This window comes from Pseudonaja textilis, chromosome 5 (genome assembly GCF_049901715.1).
Source record: "Pseudonaja textilis isolate UNSWEBS1 chromosome 5, rPseTex1.2, whole genome shotgun sequence".
NCBI lineage: Eukaryota > Metazoa > Chordata > Lepidosauria > Squamata > Elapidae > Pseudonaja > Pseudonaja textilis.
Genome location: NC_141994.1, coordinates 55,492,044 through 55,512,364, shown reverse-complemented (window position 1 = coordinate 55,512,364; position 20,321 = coordinate 55,492,044). Strand labels below are relative to the sequence as shown.

The 20,321-nt window shown below is 38.3% G+C and overlaps 2 protein-coding genes across 7 annotated transcripts in view; both read left to right on the top strand.

Moving 5' to 3' along the window:
• The window catches only part of LOC113453242 (cystine/glutamate transporter-like), a 29,812-nt gene extending 24,614 nt beyond the window's left edge, over positions 1-5,198 (top strand). For all 4 annotated transcript variants that reach the window (XM_026724785.2, XM_087934915.1, XM_026724847.2 and 1 more), the window contains exons 11-13: positions 592-741; positions 1,853-2,027; positions 3,177-5,198. In XM_026724785.2, coding sequence (XP_026580570.2) covers positions 592-741; positions 1,853-2,027; positions 3,177-3,241 — 390 coding nt within the window. In that variant the 3' untranslated portion in view covers positions 3,242-5,198. The remainder of the gene's footprint in view (positions 1-591; positions 742-1,852; positions 2,028-3,176) is intronic.
• Positions 5,199-7,989: 2,791 nt separating this feature from the next.
• On the top strand, positions 7,990-19,407 carry PARP12 (poly(ADP-ribose) polymerase family member 12). 3 transcript variants are annotated; one of them, XM_087934914.1, is made up of 8 exons: positions 7,990-8,497; positions 12,356-12,493; positions 13,607-13,727; positions 14,585-14,681; positions 15,678-15,759; positions 17,167-17,282; positions 17,882-18,033; positions 19,047-19,407. In XM_087934914.1, the coding sequence occupies exons 2-8, from the start codon at positions 12,398-12,400 to the stop codon at positions 19,325-19,327; spliced, it is 945 nt and encodes a 314-aa protein (XP_087791040.1). In that variant the 5' UTR covers positions 7,990-8,497; positions 12,356-12,397; the 3' UTR covers positions 19,328-19,407. The 3 variants fall into 3 exon arrangements, with proteins under 3 accessions (XP_087791040.1, XP_087791039.1, XP_026581078.2); XM_087934913.1 differs by having other exon boundaries at positions 17,167-17,297; XM_026725293.2 differs by having other exon boundaries at positions 8,382-8,497; positions 12,359-12,493; positions 17,167-17,297.
• Positions 19,408-20,321: the final 914 nt, after the last annotated feature.

Genomic DNA, 20,321 nt, shown 5'->3' with positions numbered 1-20,321 from the left:
TGTAATTCAACACATCAAGACGGCATCTGATTTTGCAAGATTTATCTATGTGTCCTTCTCTGGGTAAATTTTCTACAATGCTTTTTTTCATGAAATGCCAGGTGTTATTCTTAAATGAAGCAATCCATTTGCAAGATTTTACCTTCTAAGACTGATGGAACCAATTAATATGCTGGTGTATTGATCATATGTTAACATTCAAATCAGCTAAAACTCATTAACTGTTTGGCAGCCCACATTGGCAATAGATTTCTGTTGACGATTTATAAAATATTTCAGTGGATTTTTTCTTTTTTAGTTTAAAATATTGTGCTTTGAAATTTCTTTATGGTTTGGATTTGACCTGTGAGTTATTGTCATTTCAAACATATGTCTGAAATTTAAACTCCTTTCACAAAGCATTAACAATCTTGGATTCTTGAAACTGTTGGAAATACAAGTGCAAACCCTTTAAACAATTTTGAAAAATAATGACATACTTGTCATGCTTTGTCCAAAGCAAATGAGCCAAAGTTAGCTTTGGATATCTGCCTTCTTCCTATGAAAACTCTGGTGGTTTAATTTACTATCTTTTTATTTTGTTTCATCAAGTTCCCTTTAGTCACAGCCATGATTTGTGTAGGAGACCTTTACCATTTGTTGAACTTCTTCAGCTTTTCCCGGTGGCTCTTCATAGGATTAGCCACCCTTGGGCTTATAGTTCATCGGTGTCGCCATCCTGATATATTAAGCCCATTCAAGGTAAGGTTTGATAGTTTGAAGTTTCTTAGGAACATAATGCTCTCCCTTTTTTCATTAGGTCTGGGGAGGTGAATGAGGAGTTCTTTAGTCTAATTCCTCTCAAATATACTCAGTAAAGTGGCATTGTTATTATTAGCCACAACGGCACAGTGGTTAGAGTGCAGTACTGCAGGCTACTTCAGCTTGCCCTCGGAAGTTGTGGAAGCGCCATCACTTGAGACTTTCAAGAAGAGATTGGACTGCCATTTGTCAGAAATGGTGTAGGGTCTCCCGCTTGGGCAGGGGGTTGGACTAGATGACCTACAAGGTCCCTTCCAACTCTGATTATCTGTTAAATCTGACCAGGGATGTCAAACTCAAGACCCGTGGGTCGGATCTGGCCCATGAGGTGCTTAGATCTGGCTCAAGGGGTGGCCCTGGAAACAATGAAGGACCGGTCTGCGGTGCCTCTGCCAGTGAAGATGGGCTCCCAATCTCCATTTTCGGCTGGGACAGCCTCCTGCAACCATCTGCAAGTGAAAACAGAGCTTTGGAGGGCCGTCTTGAGCACTCAGGCCATCACAGGTGCCTCTGACACAAGTGACATCAAACTGGCCATACTCTCTGGCCAGGCTCCCTGCCTCCCTGAGGTTAAAAACCACCCTGATGTGGCCCTCAATGAAATCGAGTTTGACATCCCTGCTCCAGACAAAAATACGATAATAACAGGACCTTTATTGCAAGGCTACAGTAACAGAATCTCACAAGACTGAAAATACATATATCTCCCTCTCACTAACTAGGGAGGCTCAGTTGCCTTTTATTTGACCACTGCCTAGTGCAGGGGTGTCAAACTGGCAGTCCATGGGCTGGATGCGTCACACGCAGGCCACGCCCACTCCAGCTCCACAAAGGGAAAAAAACATCACGAAATGTCACATGACAGCAATGTGACACCACGAATTTTACACCCTTGGCCTAGTCTGTTGCTGCTGCTGTTTCTCAAGGACATTCCCACAGATCATTACAGGTTCCATCTATGGTGGAGACTTTAATTACAATACGACAAAGATCTCCTATGAAACATTTTACCTAACAACATACCTTTCTCTCTCCCTCCCTCTCCCTCCAGGTTCCTCTTTTCATTCCCGTTTCCTTTACTGTCATCTGCCTTTTCACAGTGGGAATGTCCTTTTATTCAGACCCGGTTAATATCAGCATTGGATGTGGCATCGTTTTAAGTGGTCTTCCAGTTTACTATTTGCTCATCAAACAATCAATGCCAAATTGTTGCCGTAAGACTTTCTGTGAGTGGATCATTTTGGATTATTACATCCTTAAAATCATAGCCTATGATACTGTAAGCTAAGGCAGGAGCATCATTTCCCGTGTTGCTTAGCTTCAACTTCTGATATCTCTAGGAAGCTTGGCCAAATGGGTCAGGATGCTAGAGAAAGAGGCATGTCTGTCATCTTCTACTAGGAGGTTTTTGCATGCATTTGCCTCACCTGTAGTGGCCAATACTTGATCCCTATGATATACAATATAAGGATCATTATATAAGGATCATTATCAGCCAATAAGCAAGCATGAAATAGTCCATCTTACATGATTAACTTTGGATAGAATTTTTTAGGCTAATCAGTGTAAACAATAATACACATTTTTATATCATAATTGTACTGTAGTCATAAAACAATTATATTAATTATATTATTTAAAGATCAGCCCAGTCCAAGAACTACCTTCCATTGTGGCAATTAAAGCTGTGATACCCAGCCAACATGGCTATTATATTTCTGAGTATTTTGGAACTTGAAATCTGAGATCTGTAGTTGTCAAGGTTGGGACACAAAGAATATCCAGACAAACACAAATGATAAAATTACAAATAGTTCTTGGACTGATCTGGTTCCTAAATTATGTTATTAGGCTTCTTATTATTCAAATGGAATTGCCTCCAAACATTCTGCCCACAGCTTCACTTTTATTTATTTAATTAAACTTATAGTTGCCTACTCCAAAATTCTTTTGAAAGAATTCAGGTTCCAGATAAAAAATATTTTTTCATAAACTTGAATTCAGACTTAAACATACATATGAGCCTTAATGAGAGAAATGTTACAGCTTGGAATCTAACCTTACACCAGGGGTCCCCAAACTTGGCAACTTTATGACTTCTGAACTTCAAGTTGAAGTCCACAAGTCTTAAAGTTGCCAAGTTTGGAGACCTCTGCCTTACACCACAGCTGTTTATCAATAAGGGCATGTGATAATATATTTCTCCCAAAGATGGAGAAAACCAGTAGAGCAGCTACCACTGTTCAATCAGCATAGGGGGTCTGTTCTTATATTTTTAATTTTATTTATATTTATCCTATGAATTTGTAGACTGCTTTAGCCAACCCACTCAAAGTGCCACCATATTCATATTCTTCATCCTTTTCTTTCTGCAGGCTTTCTTACACTGAAGCTTCAGATCCTGTTGAAGGTAGTACAGCAGGAAATCAGGACATACTGACCAGTCCTAATTTTGAACTGTTGACTTTGGAGAGCCTTCTGTACAAGCTTGTATTTCCTATCACACTTAGAGTAGCTTTGCATGGCTGCTTCCAGTCTGGAGTTCCAACACCATATGGAAAGTTCACCAGAGATCAAAGACACAAAGAAGCTTGCCCGGATTCTTGCTTACTATTTGATGGGGTTTTTTTTACAAATATAGTCTAAGCTGCTCTTGGTATTATCTTCATATGCAATGCAGATACACTTAGGTGCAACCAATAAATCTGATGCAGTTGCATCTGCATACATATTCTATTTCTGTGTAAAGCTTGGGTAGAAACAAGTTACTTGTAGATTTTGGAAGACCATAAATTTGTTATAGTTATGGTACATTTTGATGAGTATTTCTGAGTTAAACCGAACTTTGGATGCTTTTCAGCCTATGAAAAGCTTTACAAAAGATACATTTTTCAAAGATCTAAGTCAGGGGTGTCAAACTCAAGGCCAGGGCGCCGGATCTGGCCCATGGGGTACTTAGATCTGACCTGTGGGGCAACCCTGCAAACAGCGAAAGACTGGCCTGCGGTGCTTCTGGCAGCAAAAATGGGCTCCTGAGCTCCCCTTTCGGCTGCCAGGGCCTCCTGCAACCCTCTGCCAGTGAAAACAGAGCTTGATCCACTTTTACTGGCAGAGGGTTGCAGGAGGTCGTGGCAGCTGAAAATGGAGCTTGAGAGCCCATTTTCGCTGGCACAGTGGTCAGGTCACCACAGCCCCCCCCCGATGCAAATAACATCGAGTGGCCACTCCCACCCTGGCCATGCCCCCCCCCCGAGGTCAAACACAACCCTGATGCGGCCCTCAACAAAATTGCATTTGACAACCCTGATCTAAGTGCATTTGGTGGGTTTCAAGATATTTTTAAACATATCTGGTATCATTATAATGGGTTTCCTGCACATCAGGATGCTTTACTGAGTCACCACTGACACTCCTTCTGACTTTGATGGCATACATCTGGAATATAGTTTTAGCAGGATTTTTCAACCACAATGGCGCCCCACTTTCAGTTACTGTTACTGGTGCTTCAGCAAGTGTTAGTAAATAAGTGTTAGTAACTTAAGTGTTAATTTCAAACACTTCAGTGCCATTACATCAGTTGGGAGAAAACTATTGGTCTCTATCAGAGGTGGTATTCAGCAGGTTCTGACCAATTCTGGAGAACCGGTAGCGGAAATTTTGACTAGTTTGGAAAACTAGCAAATACCACCTCTGACTGGCTCCACCCCCATCTATTCTCTGCCTCCCAAGTCCAGCTAATTGGCTGGGTCTTCTTTTGTTTCCCTGCACAGAGAATGGAGCTGTAAAGCAGGTTAGTGGGGTGGGGAGGGAATGAAGATTTTACAGTATCCTTCCATTGCCACACCTACCAAGCCACACCCACCAAGCCACGCCCACAGAACCGATAGTAAAAAAAAATTAATCCCACCACTGTTTTCTACCCATGCAAAGGAATAATCATCTTGACACAGTTGCACTGATTAGGATCTGGTCAAACAACAGCGACAACAACAATAATATAGCAGGGCTATGGTCTCATCCATGCTGTAGCATTTGCATAGTATTTTGCTTAAAGCAGCAAGATTCCATTCTTTCACTAACATGTTTAAGACTGATCTGTCAGACTGAAATGCCTGGCTTTGTAAGACAGAGGGCAGAGAATGTTGTAAATGTTTTGTAAATTAAATGGCAGCAGTGCTAATTCTTTTCAGTCCATGTCTGTTTCAGATGTGTTCATTCATATGTACTATTTCTGCCTTAATCTGTATGTTTCTGAAAGAAGTAGAAAAATATACCCGTTTTATATGCATTTTATCATAAAATATACATTTTGCTGTAGGCCATCCAAGTTTATTTATTTGGACTGAAAATTAGGGTGTAACATTTGAAGAAGCATTAAATTGCAAATGCACCCCCAATCATCTTTGTTGCTCCTGTCTGTACTCTTTCTAGAGTCTCAGAATTATTTTTATATCATGGTGACCTGAACTGGGCATATTATTTCAAATATTTTTCTCATTAGTGCAGTATAAAGCAATATTATCACTTCACATGATCTTGATGTAATCCCTCTTCGATGCAGGGCTCAACTCATATCAGTTGGCTTCCAAATGTGGAGAAATTAAAATGTTCAGGGATCATAATTATATATGTTTGTGTATGCCTTTAAATGCTTATTCTAGGGGAATTAAAATACTTATGGTATTGTTACAATGGGGGCAGCATCTAGCTAAATTGGTTTGGTCTCAGAAACAGAAAGTGGGGTCTGATTTGTAACTCGGATGGAGGAACTCTAGAGCACTCCATATCTAGTACAAGGATACATGCAGTGGTGGGATTCAGCCAGTTTGCACCAGTTCAGGAGAACTGGTTGTTAATTTCCTGAGCAGTTTGATGAACTGGTTGTTGGAAGAAATCATTAGGGCAGAGAACCGGTTGCTAAATTATTTGAATCCCACCACTGGATACATGGATACTTCACATTTGAAAATAAAAAATGACATCTCAATAGACAGTGCTAGCAAACCACCATTGCCAAGAGAACCCTATAGATATGTCGATGTGATCCCTAACTTGAGACCTTCTTTAAAGTGTTTCTGCTCACTGCAATTTAAACACCATTTAATATACAGGTAGTCCTCAACTTACAACAGTTCACTCAGTGACCATTCAAAGTTGCGTCACTGGAAAAAAAATCACTTATGACCACTTTTCACATCTACAACCATTGTAGAATTGCCACGGTTACATCTTCAAAATTCAGATGCTTGGCAACTGACTCATATTTATGACGGTTGCAGTGTCCCAAGGTGATGTTGCAGTCTTCTGACAAGCAAAGTCAATGGGGAAACAAGTTTCACTTCACAACTGTGACTAATTTAGCAACTGCAATGATTCACTTAACAATTGTGGCAAGAAAAGTCAGAAAATGGGGCAAAACTCACTTAACAAAGGTTTCACTTAGCAACATAAATTTTGGGATTAATTGTGGTCGTATGTTGAGGACTACTTTTATGTTATCCTATGAGGAACCATTATCCTGTAGAAAATGAAGCATAATTCATCAGTGCCAAGATATTCCTTTTTGCTTTCCTTAACTCAAGAAAAAATAGTGCATACACTTTTGTATCTCCATTACAATGCTTTTAATCAATGCTAGGAGTTCCCATGTTCCAATGTCTAAACTAAAGGAAGAAAAAAGATGTGATTTTAATATATTGCCAAATCTATACTATGTAAATGTAGTATTATTATGTGGTTAGCAATCAACTCTCTACTATAAAACTAAAGTTTAAGAGTTGTGGGAGTTTAATTTTCAATAGAATAATATATAGAAGCTTCACCAACATAGCGTCATGCTTTTTAAAATGTAATATTTGTATATAGTATTTTATCTAATATATATAATTTAGAAATCTATTTTAATAGAATGCATATTTCATTATGATGATACATGTTCTAATATACACAATTGTCATACATCTTATTGAAAAGTGCATTGCCAAATTTTGCACAGTGCAAATGTCAAATTATAATTATATTTTATATGAGAATTATGGTGGGCATGCCAATTGAACCCATTTCTTCACAGTCCCTAGAGTTAAAACAATTGTTCTGCAATACCATTCCCCTTCAAATTATTCCCAACTCATTTAAAAATAAGCCTGCATTTTTCCCACACTGGCACCATCACCAGATCAAAAATATGTTCATCATGGTGCCATCCATTTGCTTGTAATTCTGGAACTAATAAAAGGCATATTTAATCAATCATTGATCATTCAAAGCCAACCTATAGCTGAATACCAGGAATACCACCCAATCAAAGTTCTCTCTCTTTCAAAGTTGCCAATTCTACCAGGCAGACAAGAGACTCTTAGCCAGTTACAATCTTAAAAAATAAAACACCAAAACATTCACAGTGCAAAACAAAACAAAACAAAACAAAATAAATGAAAAATAAACTGGCATAAGCACAATAGCTTAAAAATGACAAAAATATAAACAAAAATGCTGTCACAACCAATAAATAGATGGTGACATTGTCAGTTCTATAGCTCTTCTAAATAGCTCTGTTTTGAATAATTTCTGAGAAAACAATTTCTGAAAAACAGGTTCTTTCTGAAATTGTTAATCTTCATATCAGGCAAAATTATTAATCTTTATTCTCCGGATATTAAAGTCTACTGTATTTTCCAAAACTTGCTTTCAGCACAAACTTCAGAGACATGACGTGGTCAAGATTACCACACAGTAGTTGCTTTGTTGCAGACAACAAAGTAAGATAACTTCCAGGTGCCTTTTTATAGAATGTAAGTGAAAAAATATTTTTCTTTCAGGACAAAAATTTATTTCTTTTCTATCAATAGCAATAAATCTTATTTTAAAATGTGAGTATAATTTGACATTCCTTTACTCAAGGTTCCATTTCCTGAAAAGAAAAGCACCTGGACCAGATTAATTAACTAGATTAATTTCCTGACTCAGGAGGGAATAAAAAAATAATGGCAGTTTGTAACATGAAAGCTATAAAAAGATTTTTTAAAAAAAGCCTATCTTAGTTGACGTAATATCTGCATGAATCATAATTTTCTATAGGCAAGTGCTAATCCAAGAAAGACCTGGGAAGGGGTTAATAGGTGGACTTTTACCTTGGAGCAGCTGACTTTCTAGTTAATTATCCAGCCCAAGCTATAATCCCAAAGGCCTCTGTTCTTTGTTCTCCCTGTTGAGTTAGGGAGCAGAAGCATAGAAAAAAGTCCAGACAGAAATCAAGGCTTGGCAGATTATTATTATTATTTTTTTGTATTTTTGTTTCTTGATAAAGTTTAGTCTCCAGGAAAAAGAAGAAAAAAGTGACACCAGGATTTTGATTAGTTGCAATATGAAAGATTTACTTTAGAATTAGGTGGAAGTGATGCCTGCCATAAAATTTTGGGAATTAGAAACTTGGTAGTGAGATTTTGTTTTGTTTCCTTGTTTTCATTTTGTAGCGTTTTCTGATCTTTTTAAAAACTTCCCCTCGGGTCTGAATTTGATCAAGCCTTGTATTTTGCTGGGCTGGTTGTAAACTACGAATATGGTTTGATTGCTGCAAGATTAGTTCACATGAAAAAAATGGATATATACTTTTTTTCTCTTGCTGTTTCTACATGAATATTGTTGCTGGATTTATCTAGAGAATAATCAAAGACAAGAGAAGGAACTCGAAGAAAAGGTAAGTGAATAAATTGGTTCTCTTGAGGTGTTGTTTTTTTTAAAAAACAGCAACTGAAGTTGTAACCCATCAATCTGGTAACATTACATTGAGAAAGGCACAATTTAAATATGTTCAGAAGTAAGCCCCAGGGCAAAGTTTAATATGCTGCTTGTGGACACCCTTTGAAAGTATTTCTTATTTGAAATATGTATTTCCAAGGAATTGGGGATAGTAACAGAATAACATATCCATTTAATTGGTAATGTATCTTGACCAAGCTAGAGAACAAGAGGAAGGAACTCTTGATGCACACAAACATGTTTAAGTTAGGTCAGATACAAACCTAGTGGCTGAATGTATGCCACATGCTGGCTAGTGTGAGATAGTTTAACATGTTGTGTGAATCCAGGGCATTTGTTCAGTTTATGGTTTATGATATTCAGCAGACTTAATAACCCAGTCAAGCATGTTACAAGGTTCATAATAGGGAGATGCCCAGTGACTCTTGCAATATAGAGTTAGATATAGATATGTGGTCATTGAATTTGGTTCTTATATCCAAAAGGAAGTAATGCATGATCAGGTTCCCAGGTTTGCTTCTGTATATGAATTTAGGAAGGTGTCTAGTGCTATCATCCATGACTTTATCTAGCTGAATCCTATCCAAGAAGGTTTGATTTGGATACTGTGAAATTTCGACAGCTTAGTAGTATTTTTAGTGTTAACCTAGATACTAATATGTAAAATGGAGGCCTTTTGAAAGCAAGTGCTTTGCTTTGCAACTTTTCTATTCTCCTCAGATCCACTTCTGCTATAGATAATTTCCCTGACTGCATTCCTCAAATCTTTTGCTACTCAGGATATGACTCATCTGAGCCTGAGTAGGATTTTTTTTTCAGGAAAACTGGAGAAAATGGAAGAGATCAGCCCTGCATAAGGGATGGATACTTAACAATTTTTAATGTAAGGCTATCTAGTTTCACAATCCATTTTACAATTAAACCTGGACTGGCACCAGGAAGATGGAGGTTCAAATCAGAGGTGATATTCAGCAGTTCTGGGGAACCAGTAGCAGAAATTTTGAGTAGTTCGGAGAACCGGCAAATCCCACCTCTGACTGGAGATTTTACAGTATCCTTCCCCTGCCATGCCCACCAAGCCACACCCATAGAACTGGTAGTAAAAAAAAATTGAATCCCTGGTTCAAATGCACTTTCAGCCATTGAAACTGACTTTGTGACTTTGGACCTATTGTACTGTCTGAGCCCAACCTACTTTACAGAGGAGATGTTCTGGGGGATGACTAGAATTTAAGCTCTTGAGGGAAGGCAGGATGGAAATCCAATGACTTAATGGAATATAAATATGCTAAGCCAGGAACAAACATGTTGGCATGAGATGACTGATGAAGTCATCAATGGATGGTTCTACTGGTTAACCCAATGTTGCTATTTTTCTTTTATGAGTCATGATGGGAGGCCATTCCTAGAGAAAGGAAGTTGACAGCCAAACACAGAGTTTGCTTCTCTGTTCTTCCTCAGGTAACATTGCAAGCCAGGAACAAACATGGCGTTGGCAGTGCTAGTTGGTATGTTGGCATGAGATGACTGATGAAGTCATCATGCCGCCCAAGCTTTCATATCACTCTTTGACATACATGCTAATTGGCAAAATCAGGCCTTAGCACTCTTTCTGAAGGCCAGAAGTGTGGGGACCTGTCTCATCTCTGAGGGTAAGATGTTCACAGCAGGGGTCTCCAACCTTGGCAACTTTTAAGACTTACAGAATTCTGGGAGTTGAAGTCCACAAGTCTTAAAGTTGTCAAGGTTGGAGACCCCTGTTCTACAGGACAGGGACAATAGCAGAGAAGGTTTTCATCTGGATCCTACCAGTCCAAATTCTTTGAGTAATGGTATCCACAACATATCCTCCCTGTCTGACTAGGTGGGTAAGAGAAGACAATTCCTCAGGTAATAGCAATAGCACTTAGACTTATATACTACTTCACAGTGCTTTACAAACCCTCTCTAAGTGGTTTACAGAGTCAACATATTGCCCCAACAATCTGAGTTCTCATTTTATCTACCTGAGAAGGATGGATGGCTGAGTCAACCTTGAGCCTAATGAGATTTGAACTCCCAAATTGCAGACAGCCGGCAGTCAGCAAAAAAAGCCTGCAGTACTGCATTCTAACCACTGTGCCACCAATGCTGTTGGTTGAATAACTTGATAACTTGGTTATACATATGCCATTTCATAGATTGTAGTCTGAACTTGGTAACTATTTCTTGAACTTAGAATCAGAGGCCTTAAAAATGTATGGGATGCTACTTTCTTTCTTTCTTTGACTTATTTAAATTCACCTTAATTCCCTATATAAAATGAAACAAAATGTGAAAAAGTGATGATATTTATGTAGTTACTTACCAAGCACATCTAAATTCTATTAAAGTAGCCAAAATATCTTTACAATCCCCATGGCATGTTACAATTTGTAGCACCCCTAGTGTTTGGAAATTGAAAATTGAAAAATTTGACATGCCCTACAATATCCTGTTGAAACATTTACTGCCTGTCAGTAGGGTCTACAACAAAGTCTAACATAGAAAATTGCCTTTGCTCTGAAATTGTGAATTGACAAAAATATACTGCACTTCCTAAAAAATTTTTCCCCTTTTTGAGTAGTGATTTTTTGTGTGAGGACTTTGATTATAGGATGTGCTAACCCATGATTACCTAAATTCACAATAACTTCATTTTCTGGGTTTGCATAACACACTGAGTTGTAGTCTGATGACATGGCTTTACTTTGAATATCATTATAGGCTGCAATGTTGTTGTTAAATGTGGTGTCCATATCTGCAATTACTTTCTCTTTTTACATGGTTGGTCTCTTCCAGCCCACACAGACCTCAATATTTTGCAACTCATCCTGGAGGTTGCTAAGACCACAACTTGATGGCACATATCAATTTGCAGCCTTGGCATAAAAAAAAGAAGGAACAAACATTGCAGTTATATTAAAGAATGGTGGTAGCACAGTGGTTTGAATGCACTATTGTAGACTAACTCATTGCTCACTCCAGGAATTTGATTCTGACCAGTTCAAGGTAGACTCAGCCTTCCATCCTTCTAAGACTGGTTAAATGAAGAGCCAGATTGTTGAAGGAAATATGCTGACATTTGTAAACTGCTTATAGAGGACTGTAAAGCACTGTGAAGTGATATATAAGTCTAAATGCTATTGGTATTAATGCTGAATATTCTGTTCATTTACTGTATGAGATGGTTCTGTGTAAGCAAAACTTGATGGAAATTCAAGGCTATTTAAGAAAGGGGCAAAGTATGGAATCTCTTACATCGAAGACAAAAGTTTAACCTAGTTAAATAAGACATACATATTTTCCTGGATTTCCTTTACAGGTTAGGACATAGATTGAAAAAAGATATTAGCCATCTTTAAGCAACATTTAAAAAGCAATCTGTTTTAAGCAATTGATTTTTAAAACATCAAGAGAGCTGCTTCCAGAAGTTGCAGGTGCTCCAACACTGGATGTTTCTAAGAAGAGATTGGAATGAAATGGTATAGAATTCCCTGTTTGAGCAAGGGGTTAGACTAGAAGGCCTCCAAGGTCCCTTCAACTTTGTTACTCTGTGGTATCTCCCAAGTCATGTGCATCCAATTTGTAGGTTCCAGTTTTTGTTATGAATACAAAAAGAGCCACTGCTAGTAGATGTACTACAACCATACAGAAGAACCTAACCGGAGGATACTGAATGTTTTACCTCTTTGTCTCAGAGTAAAATGTGAATTAACTGATTTTTCCTCCTTTGTTTTTATGTCCTTGCTGACATGCATGATTTGATTTTTTTCAGAAGATGCTTGATGTCAGAATTCATATCTGACTCTCCTAGCGAATGTCAATGGTCATGCTGTTTGACTCTATTGTCAGAGTAGAGTTTATCTGGTATTGGCTGGATGAAAATGGCAAGTGGATTGAGTATGGCCAACAGGTAAACTTTTATCTGCTGCTGAATCAGTCCTGGGATGTTGTCGCTGCTGCTGTAAACAGCTTGAATTTTGCTACACAGATTTATTAGCTGGGTTCACACACTGCAATCAATTATAATGTAAAGCAATTTGTTTGTCTTTGGCTTAGTGTGCTGCACAGTTTGGCCTTTGTGACTTGAGACACTGTGAGCTCAGCTGTTACTATTTACAAGCTCAGCTTATTAAATCACGGTAAAGCAAACCATTGCTGAATATGATAATTGAACACGATCATTTTCTCCTGCTCTAGGTATGGCTACAGAGCAGAACCTGGGCCCATAATATCTTGATTATTGCTTGTCCCTGTTTTAGAGGATGGATGGTAGAGCTAAATACAGGTGGACCTTGACTTACAACAGTTCATTTAGCGACCATTCAAAGTTACAACTGCACTGAAAAAAGTTACTTGTGATCATTTTTCACATTTATGACCATTGCAACATCTTGATGGTCACACAATCAACATTCAGAGACTTGTCAACTGACTCATATTTATGACGGTTGTAACATTAAGGGTCATGTAATCACCTTTTACAACCTCGTGACAAGCAAAGTCAATAGGGGAGCCAGATTCACTTAAAAACCCTGCTACTAATTTAACAGCTGCAATGATTCACTTAACAACTATGGCAAGAAAGGTGGTAAAAGGGGTGAAATGCACTTAATAACTGTCTCACTCAGCAATAGAAATTTTGGGCTCAATTGTCATAAGTCAAGGACAACCTGTATGGATAGATAGTTCTTGTTTAGCAATCAGAATTGGGACCAGAAACTCGGTTGTTAAGTGAATTGACCTCTAAGAGAAGCCACAACTGTGCTTGTGATCTTACTTCAGCTTTTCTTTTCTTTATAGACCTAGAAAAATTGAAAATGTGAGCATTGCTTGTAAAATTATTTTTTCATCATCACCATAACCTAGAGATTTGATAAACAAGGACTACTGTAATGTAACATCCTATTTGGGTTTTGCTCTCCAAGGTGTTTGAACACAATGATCAGAGTTCAATTACTCATTTCCCTCTCTTTCCCTTCGGTCTCTGCTTTCCTACCATATTTTTTTTCTTTCTGTTTTGCAGAACTCTAAGCACTGTGCGGCCTCAATATCATCCTCTGAATTAGAGACTATTTTCCTAACTGACTGCAGAGGAGTTGTGTTCTTCCAGGCTGGGACTCAATTATATACATTGAATTTTCAAGGTAATTTTTAGAAATAATAGCTTGGTATGTGACAATGGGTGCTATCTGGGATGCCCATGTGAATGTATATCAAAGACATCAAGATGGCGGCTACAACTCATAGGATGACGGCTTTTTTTAATTTTAGGGATAGAGCTTTTATCACACTGTTGAGGCTACCATCTTGATTTTTTAACATACACCCCTGCAGCTACCCTTGTTGCTAACATGAGCATTATTAGCCTAATTTATTCAAACTGTCAAGTGAAAAAAAATGCAAGCAGGCTAAACAATTGCTATTTAAGATTATTGAGTAATACTGTGGGTTTTTTTAAAAAAAATCTGAACAAATATCTACTGTTGCCAGTAATAGGCATTTTCTTGATAGATCATTAATTTAACAAATTTAATCATTAAATATTTTGTTCATCCAGAGTCCTTGGGCTATAATTTGTCTCTTCTTGATAATATTTTAGTAAGATTAAATTGCCATGAGACTGATCTGACTGAAATACTGGCATCATACTTTTATTTTTAAATATTACTAATCTGACACTGCCGGTTGTGGAACAGCACAGTATTTTTAGGAAGCGAAAGTGTGTGTTCCTCTTGGGTGTTCTTTGGAAGTTTTTGATTTCCAAATATAAGGGCTTCCCTCTATTATACTGATAATTGGATGTAAATCTAGCCAAGTGCATCAAATATAGTCCTCCAGTCTATTTAAAGAACTCTTTTCTACATAGTCCACAAAGCTTTATCAACAACAGCAGCTCAAGAGTAGGAGCCTACAATGCCTTGTGTTTAATTTAAATCTATAAGTGAATTAATTCTTAGTATAGGTGAGTTATTTGACAGTGTGTTTTGCTGTTTCATTCAAGAGATGGTTCAGAGAAATGTGTACTACCAAACACAGAGGAGAGTCTGCAGGTGGCCCCGACTTGTATTTTTTGGAGGTAGACGCAAAAGCGAGAAGAGGTAATTAGTATTTTTCACAAAATCATTTACAGGTAGTCCTCAATTTACAACCACAACTGAGTCCAAAATTTCTGTTGGTAACTGAGGCAGTTATTAAGTGAGTTAACTTTTGCCCCATTTTGCAACCTTTCTTGCCACAGCTGTTATGTGAATCACTGCAGCTAAGTGAGGAACATGATTATAAAGTGAATCTGACTTCTCAACTGATATTCTTTGTCAGAAGGTCACAAAAGATGATCATGGCCCTGGGATCTGTAACCGTCATGAATATGAATCCATGGCCAAGCATCCAAATTTTGATCCCTCCCCTTCTCCCAGTGTCAGTTCTGTCACTTCAGTAATTTCACTGAGACACTAGCACCCCGCTCCCAGATGGTCCTGGCCCCATCTCTGCATCAGACGCAGGACTCTCGGACTCCCTGACTGGTCCCCTTTCTTCCCCACTGTCTGATTCCAGTGCAGTCTGCACTGGCTGCTGGTGAACCACAACACTAGGATCGAACTCACCGCCTCTTGAATGTGAGGCGAGAGCTCCACTTCTATGCCACTGCACCACTCTGGAAAGGGCAAATACAGTTGGAAAAATTAGTTTGAGAACTAACACAGTTTTTCTTGACCTGCTACCCTTCAGAGATAGATCAGAGGTCTCCAACCCCCAGTCCATAGACTGGCACCAGGCTGTGGCATGTCAGAAACTGTGTGTGCAAACAAGGGAAGCCCTATCCGCGGAATGCAGGCAGCCCACAAAAACATGCCCCCTCCGGTCTGCAGAAAAACCTCTGTCCATGGAACCAATCCCTGACGCCCAAAAGGTTGGGGGCCATTGAGTTAGATGATCGTTTTCATCATTTCCAGCCACAATGAATATTTTAGCCAAAAACCTGGGAAGATTACTGAATTGAGAAGATTTGCTGAGGTCTGAAAGAGAAAATTGGAAATTAAATGAGATTTGTCTACCACTCTAATGCTCTTTGTTTCTTTACTTCCCGTCTGCAGCTGCCGTTTTGAAACTTCTTTTCCCTTCCACTTGTTTCCTTCAACCTGGGATCAGTCAGCCCTTCCTGACATAGGCTATAAGGTATTCTATTTTATCTGTACATTGCAACAACCTCTGTTTCTGCTGTCATTAAAAAGACCTTCCATGTGCAGTAGGGTAACTTCCTTCCCCCTTTCCTTCTCTGTCCTTCCCCACCCACACAACTTGATACATTCTTCCAGGTTTATGCCACCCTACTTCCTAAACCTTTCCCCCAAGTTCATAGGAGCTCAAATGCAGTTTGTTGTGTATCAGCATTTCCCTTTGCTCCTGGCCATTTAACCGTTGCTATAATGTTGACAGAAGTCATTCTTTACATCATTTCTAGGGGGAAAACATTAGCTAATAAAAATACTGTTTGGTGGTATAGTTGGTTCATAAGTTTCCTGGTGGCACAGTGGTTAAAGTGCAGTATTGCAGGCAAACTTTGCCCATAGCTTGGAGTTTGATCCTGATGGGACTCAAGGTTGATTCAGCCTTCCATCCTTCTGAGGTCAATAAAATGAGGTCCCCAATTATTAGAGGCAATATGCAAATAATGCTTCTTCATTGTAAACTGCTCAGAGAATGCTATAAAGTGCTGTGGGATAGTATATAAGCCTAAATGCTATTGCTATTCCTGTGCCCTGTAAATATAGAGAAGACACCCTCTGGCCTATGCCGTATAAAAGCCACATAGTTTGAAATAGTCCATCATTTCTTCTGAAATTAGTTTTTTGGTGATTTGAAAGATACTTCTTTTTTTGTGAACATCAGACAGAATTAAATGTGAAATAGCTCTCTGGCAAATAATGATACGTGAACAGTTTTACTGGGGTTACACCATCATGTCCCTTGGCCATATTCTATTTAAATTTTCATGGTAAAAGCTGTACAGAAGACTCTATCAAGCAGGGTATACAGCAACATTAAAAACAATCTCGAGTACTGAAGTATTGCTGAATGATTTCTAAAATCTCTAACATTTGGGTATGTTAAGAGCCGAAATCAATACCTGAAGGTCAAAGGCTGGTTTAGACCATAGGCCGATTTACAGTAAGTTATTTATTCATGCCTCATGCTAAGCCATGGCTTGTTTCTATTGGTGGTCATTTAGCATGATCTTGTCTATATGTAATGCTTAACTGTAAGGTTGGATAATTTATTAGAGGTATTAGAGTCATAGTAAATGGAACAATGATGTACTGTGACTAAGACATTTTGTATGTATATGGTGAGGCCATGGTTTATAAAGTACAGTGGTTAAGTTCACACATTGTGAAAAATAGGTTACAGCTACTTAGTCCAATGTCTAAACCCAACTATAATTATTTTTTAAGAAACTTATTCTGCTCTTAATTTATCTGATCTATATAGGTTATGTCCCCATTCTGACCTGAAAGGGTCAAATATAGAAAGATCAAAAGCAACTAAAAGATTCATTCACAATAGCTCTGATCTTGTTCCTAGCTGGTAGAGGTCTCTGTTTCTTCAGAAGAGTATCATGAAATCAAGATGCTTTTTGGGAAGACAATGGAAGATTGTATTATACATAGACTTCAAAGAATTCAGAATCCTTCTCTCTGGCAAGTCTTTCAGTGGTTTGTATTGGATTTTAATTTTCCTCCTTGGGGAATCAAAATCATGGTATAATAATTGGATCCAGTACCGTATCTGGAACTTATCTTATGTGTTCTCTATTAAGTATTAGTACTGTTGTGAATTTATTTTTTGTGATCATATACCATATCTGTCTGGTTGTGAATAGGCTGTGGCCTACAAGCAAAAAGTAGGAAGGAACCTTGGATGTCATTAAAGCCAGACTTTTCTAATATGATTTCTTTGATCTAATCCTATTTAGATTTAGATCATTGTTGCCTTACCACAGCTCTGCAGAATTCTAGCACAGCTCCGATTATGCTAGAGATTGAATTACATCATTCATCATATGCATTGCTACTGAATGATAGCCTAGCCTAAAAGATCTGGGAAAAATTAATTTAGTACTTTGTTTGGGAAAGCTACATTAAATGGGGGCAATACATTTAGATTAATAAATTTAGTTTAATAAATATGTTTATTGACTGTTCTTAGATCCTTTGGCAGTAAGTCTTCCAAGTTGGAAGAGAGAAGTGATTTAAATTCTTTTTGACCTCAAGCATTACTTGAAATAGTTTGTTTCTAGGCAAAAAGAGCAGATGAAGAAGTTGAATAAAGGAAAGGAAATTGAAGAACGGCTCTTGTTTCATGGCACTAGCACATCTCACCTGAATGACATCTGTGGGCAAAACTTTGATTGGAGAATTTGTGGCACGCATGGAACACTATATGGAAAAGGTACTGGAGAGTTGGGAAAAACTAATGCATTCTAGATGAGCCACAATGGGGCAGTGGTTAGAGTGCAGTACTGCAGGCTACTTCTGCTGACTGCTGGTTGCCTACAATTTGGCAGTTCAAATTTCACCAGGCCCAAGGTTGACTCAGCCTTCCATCCTTCTGAGGTCGGTAAAATGAGGACCCCAATTGTTGGGGGCAATATGCTGTAAACCGCTTAGAAAGGACTGTAAAGCATTGTAAAGCGGTATATAAGTTTAAGTGCTATTGCTATTCTGGAAGAACTAAATATTCCCTACCTTGATAGTTAGAATTCACATAATTTGCAAGATTTGAAGATATCTGAGTTTCAGCATCTTTAAGTATTGTTTTTCTACCAATTTCCTCAAATATATGCATTTATATCCTGACTTTTATTTGAGAGCTCAAACCTGCATATGTGGGAAGCCTCCCCTAATTTTATTCCCACAATAACCCTGTTCAACAGAAACAGTGGCTGGACCTAAATCTCTGAAATAAACCTCTTAGTCCAGTGGAAGTGTGAACTTGGGCCTCTGCTGTTCAAGTCCTTAACCACTACACAACCACACTGATTTTCAGTTACTAGGCAAATTGTACTATCACGTGCGAGACCTATAGTTGCAGTTTTAAATCCTTTGGTTCAGTGTGCCACCTAATCATTTTCCATATATGCATACTCAGACTGTCTCTCTGATACTGATACATCCCTATTGTGTGAAGATTGTGCTACTTGGACTACATAAGCAGAGGTCTTAGTTTTGAACCCTGGAAGTAAAAGGAGCCATCAGAAACATGGGCGAATGTGTTATTATGGGAAACTGGGAACCTCTAGTGTTGCTGAATCTGAATATCCAGCAGTCCCAGCCAAAGGGATATTGGGAGTTGTAGTTTTAGTAATATTCGAAACCTTGAGCAATATATAGTAAATTTATTTTGGAAGGAGATTTTTTTTCCTTTGCAAAAGGTTTGGTTTTTAAAAATGTGTTTTCTTGCAGGAAGCTATTTTGCCAGAGATGCCTGCTACTCGCACGCATACTGCAAGTCAAAGAAGCATGCAAAGACCATGTTTGTAGCTAGAGTCCTGATTGGAGACTATGTCCAAGGAAAAGCTTCTTATGTCCGCCCTCCTTCTAGAGATAACCAATCAAACAGCTTCTATGACAGTTGCGTGGACGATGTTCTGAATCCTTCTATTTTTGTCATCTTTGAGAAGCACCAGATTTACCCAGCCTACGTTATTGAGTATGAGGAGCTGTCCCAATGTGTGATCATGTAAAGGCGGCAATCCTTTGTTTTTCATGACCTTCTGTTTCTTTTTATATGTATATATAAATTAAAAACATTTCTTATTTAAAAGATGTCTGCGATTCTTTATTTCCATCTCTTAGAGGTAAAAGAAAGAAGACAAACCCTCTTTTGAATTCTTTGCTCAGTAATTTCATCATCACCGGCAACATTTATTATGAATAATAATTGGAACTGGGGCTTCTTGTTTTCATAAATCAGTCTTTCATAAACATGTGAAGTGTGTATATACTGATGGGGCTGTGTGCACACACAAATCCGCACACAAACATTTAGAAGGCCCTTTCATTTAAGATGCTGAAATCCTTTAATCACGAAATAATAGCGCAGCTACACCTCTATACGGTGCATAGCAAAATGAATGCTTTCTGAATAGGAATCGGATCTCCTCCATAATCCAGCCAAGCAGTGCAACAACCATGATGCCTGTTGTGGAGCTCTTTTTGGAAAAGTCGGCTATGCTGTGGCTACTTGTTAAGAAATGGAGAGCTGCTTCACTTGGCTAACGGTAGAGGGCAGCAGGAGGACAAGTAAGAGATTCAACAAATCTTCCGTGAAGTCTCAGGAAGTTTGGTAATTTTTATTATGATTGTGGATTAATAAAGATGATATGATTGCAAATGGACAATACTAGTCTGGATTAATAAAGTTTAGAAGATATTAGGGCAGCAGATCCGGCTTGCAGAAATCAACCCACCTTAGCTCTTTCCTATCCTCTAATGATAGTCCTAATTTTTGCAGCACAGAAAAAAGATTCAGTTGAGAAGAAGGGACAGGTTTGGAGACCCATAAAGATGTTTGAAACATGGTTTGGCTTACGTTGCATCTTGCATGAAAAACTACATATAAATATTTAGGGTATCTTCCACCCACTTCTTGTTAAGAGATGTTGTATTCCAGTGTTTCTCAATCTCATTTGAAAATGTGTGGATTTCAACTCCCAGAATTCCCCAGCCAGCATTGCT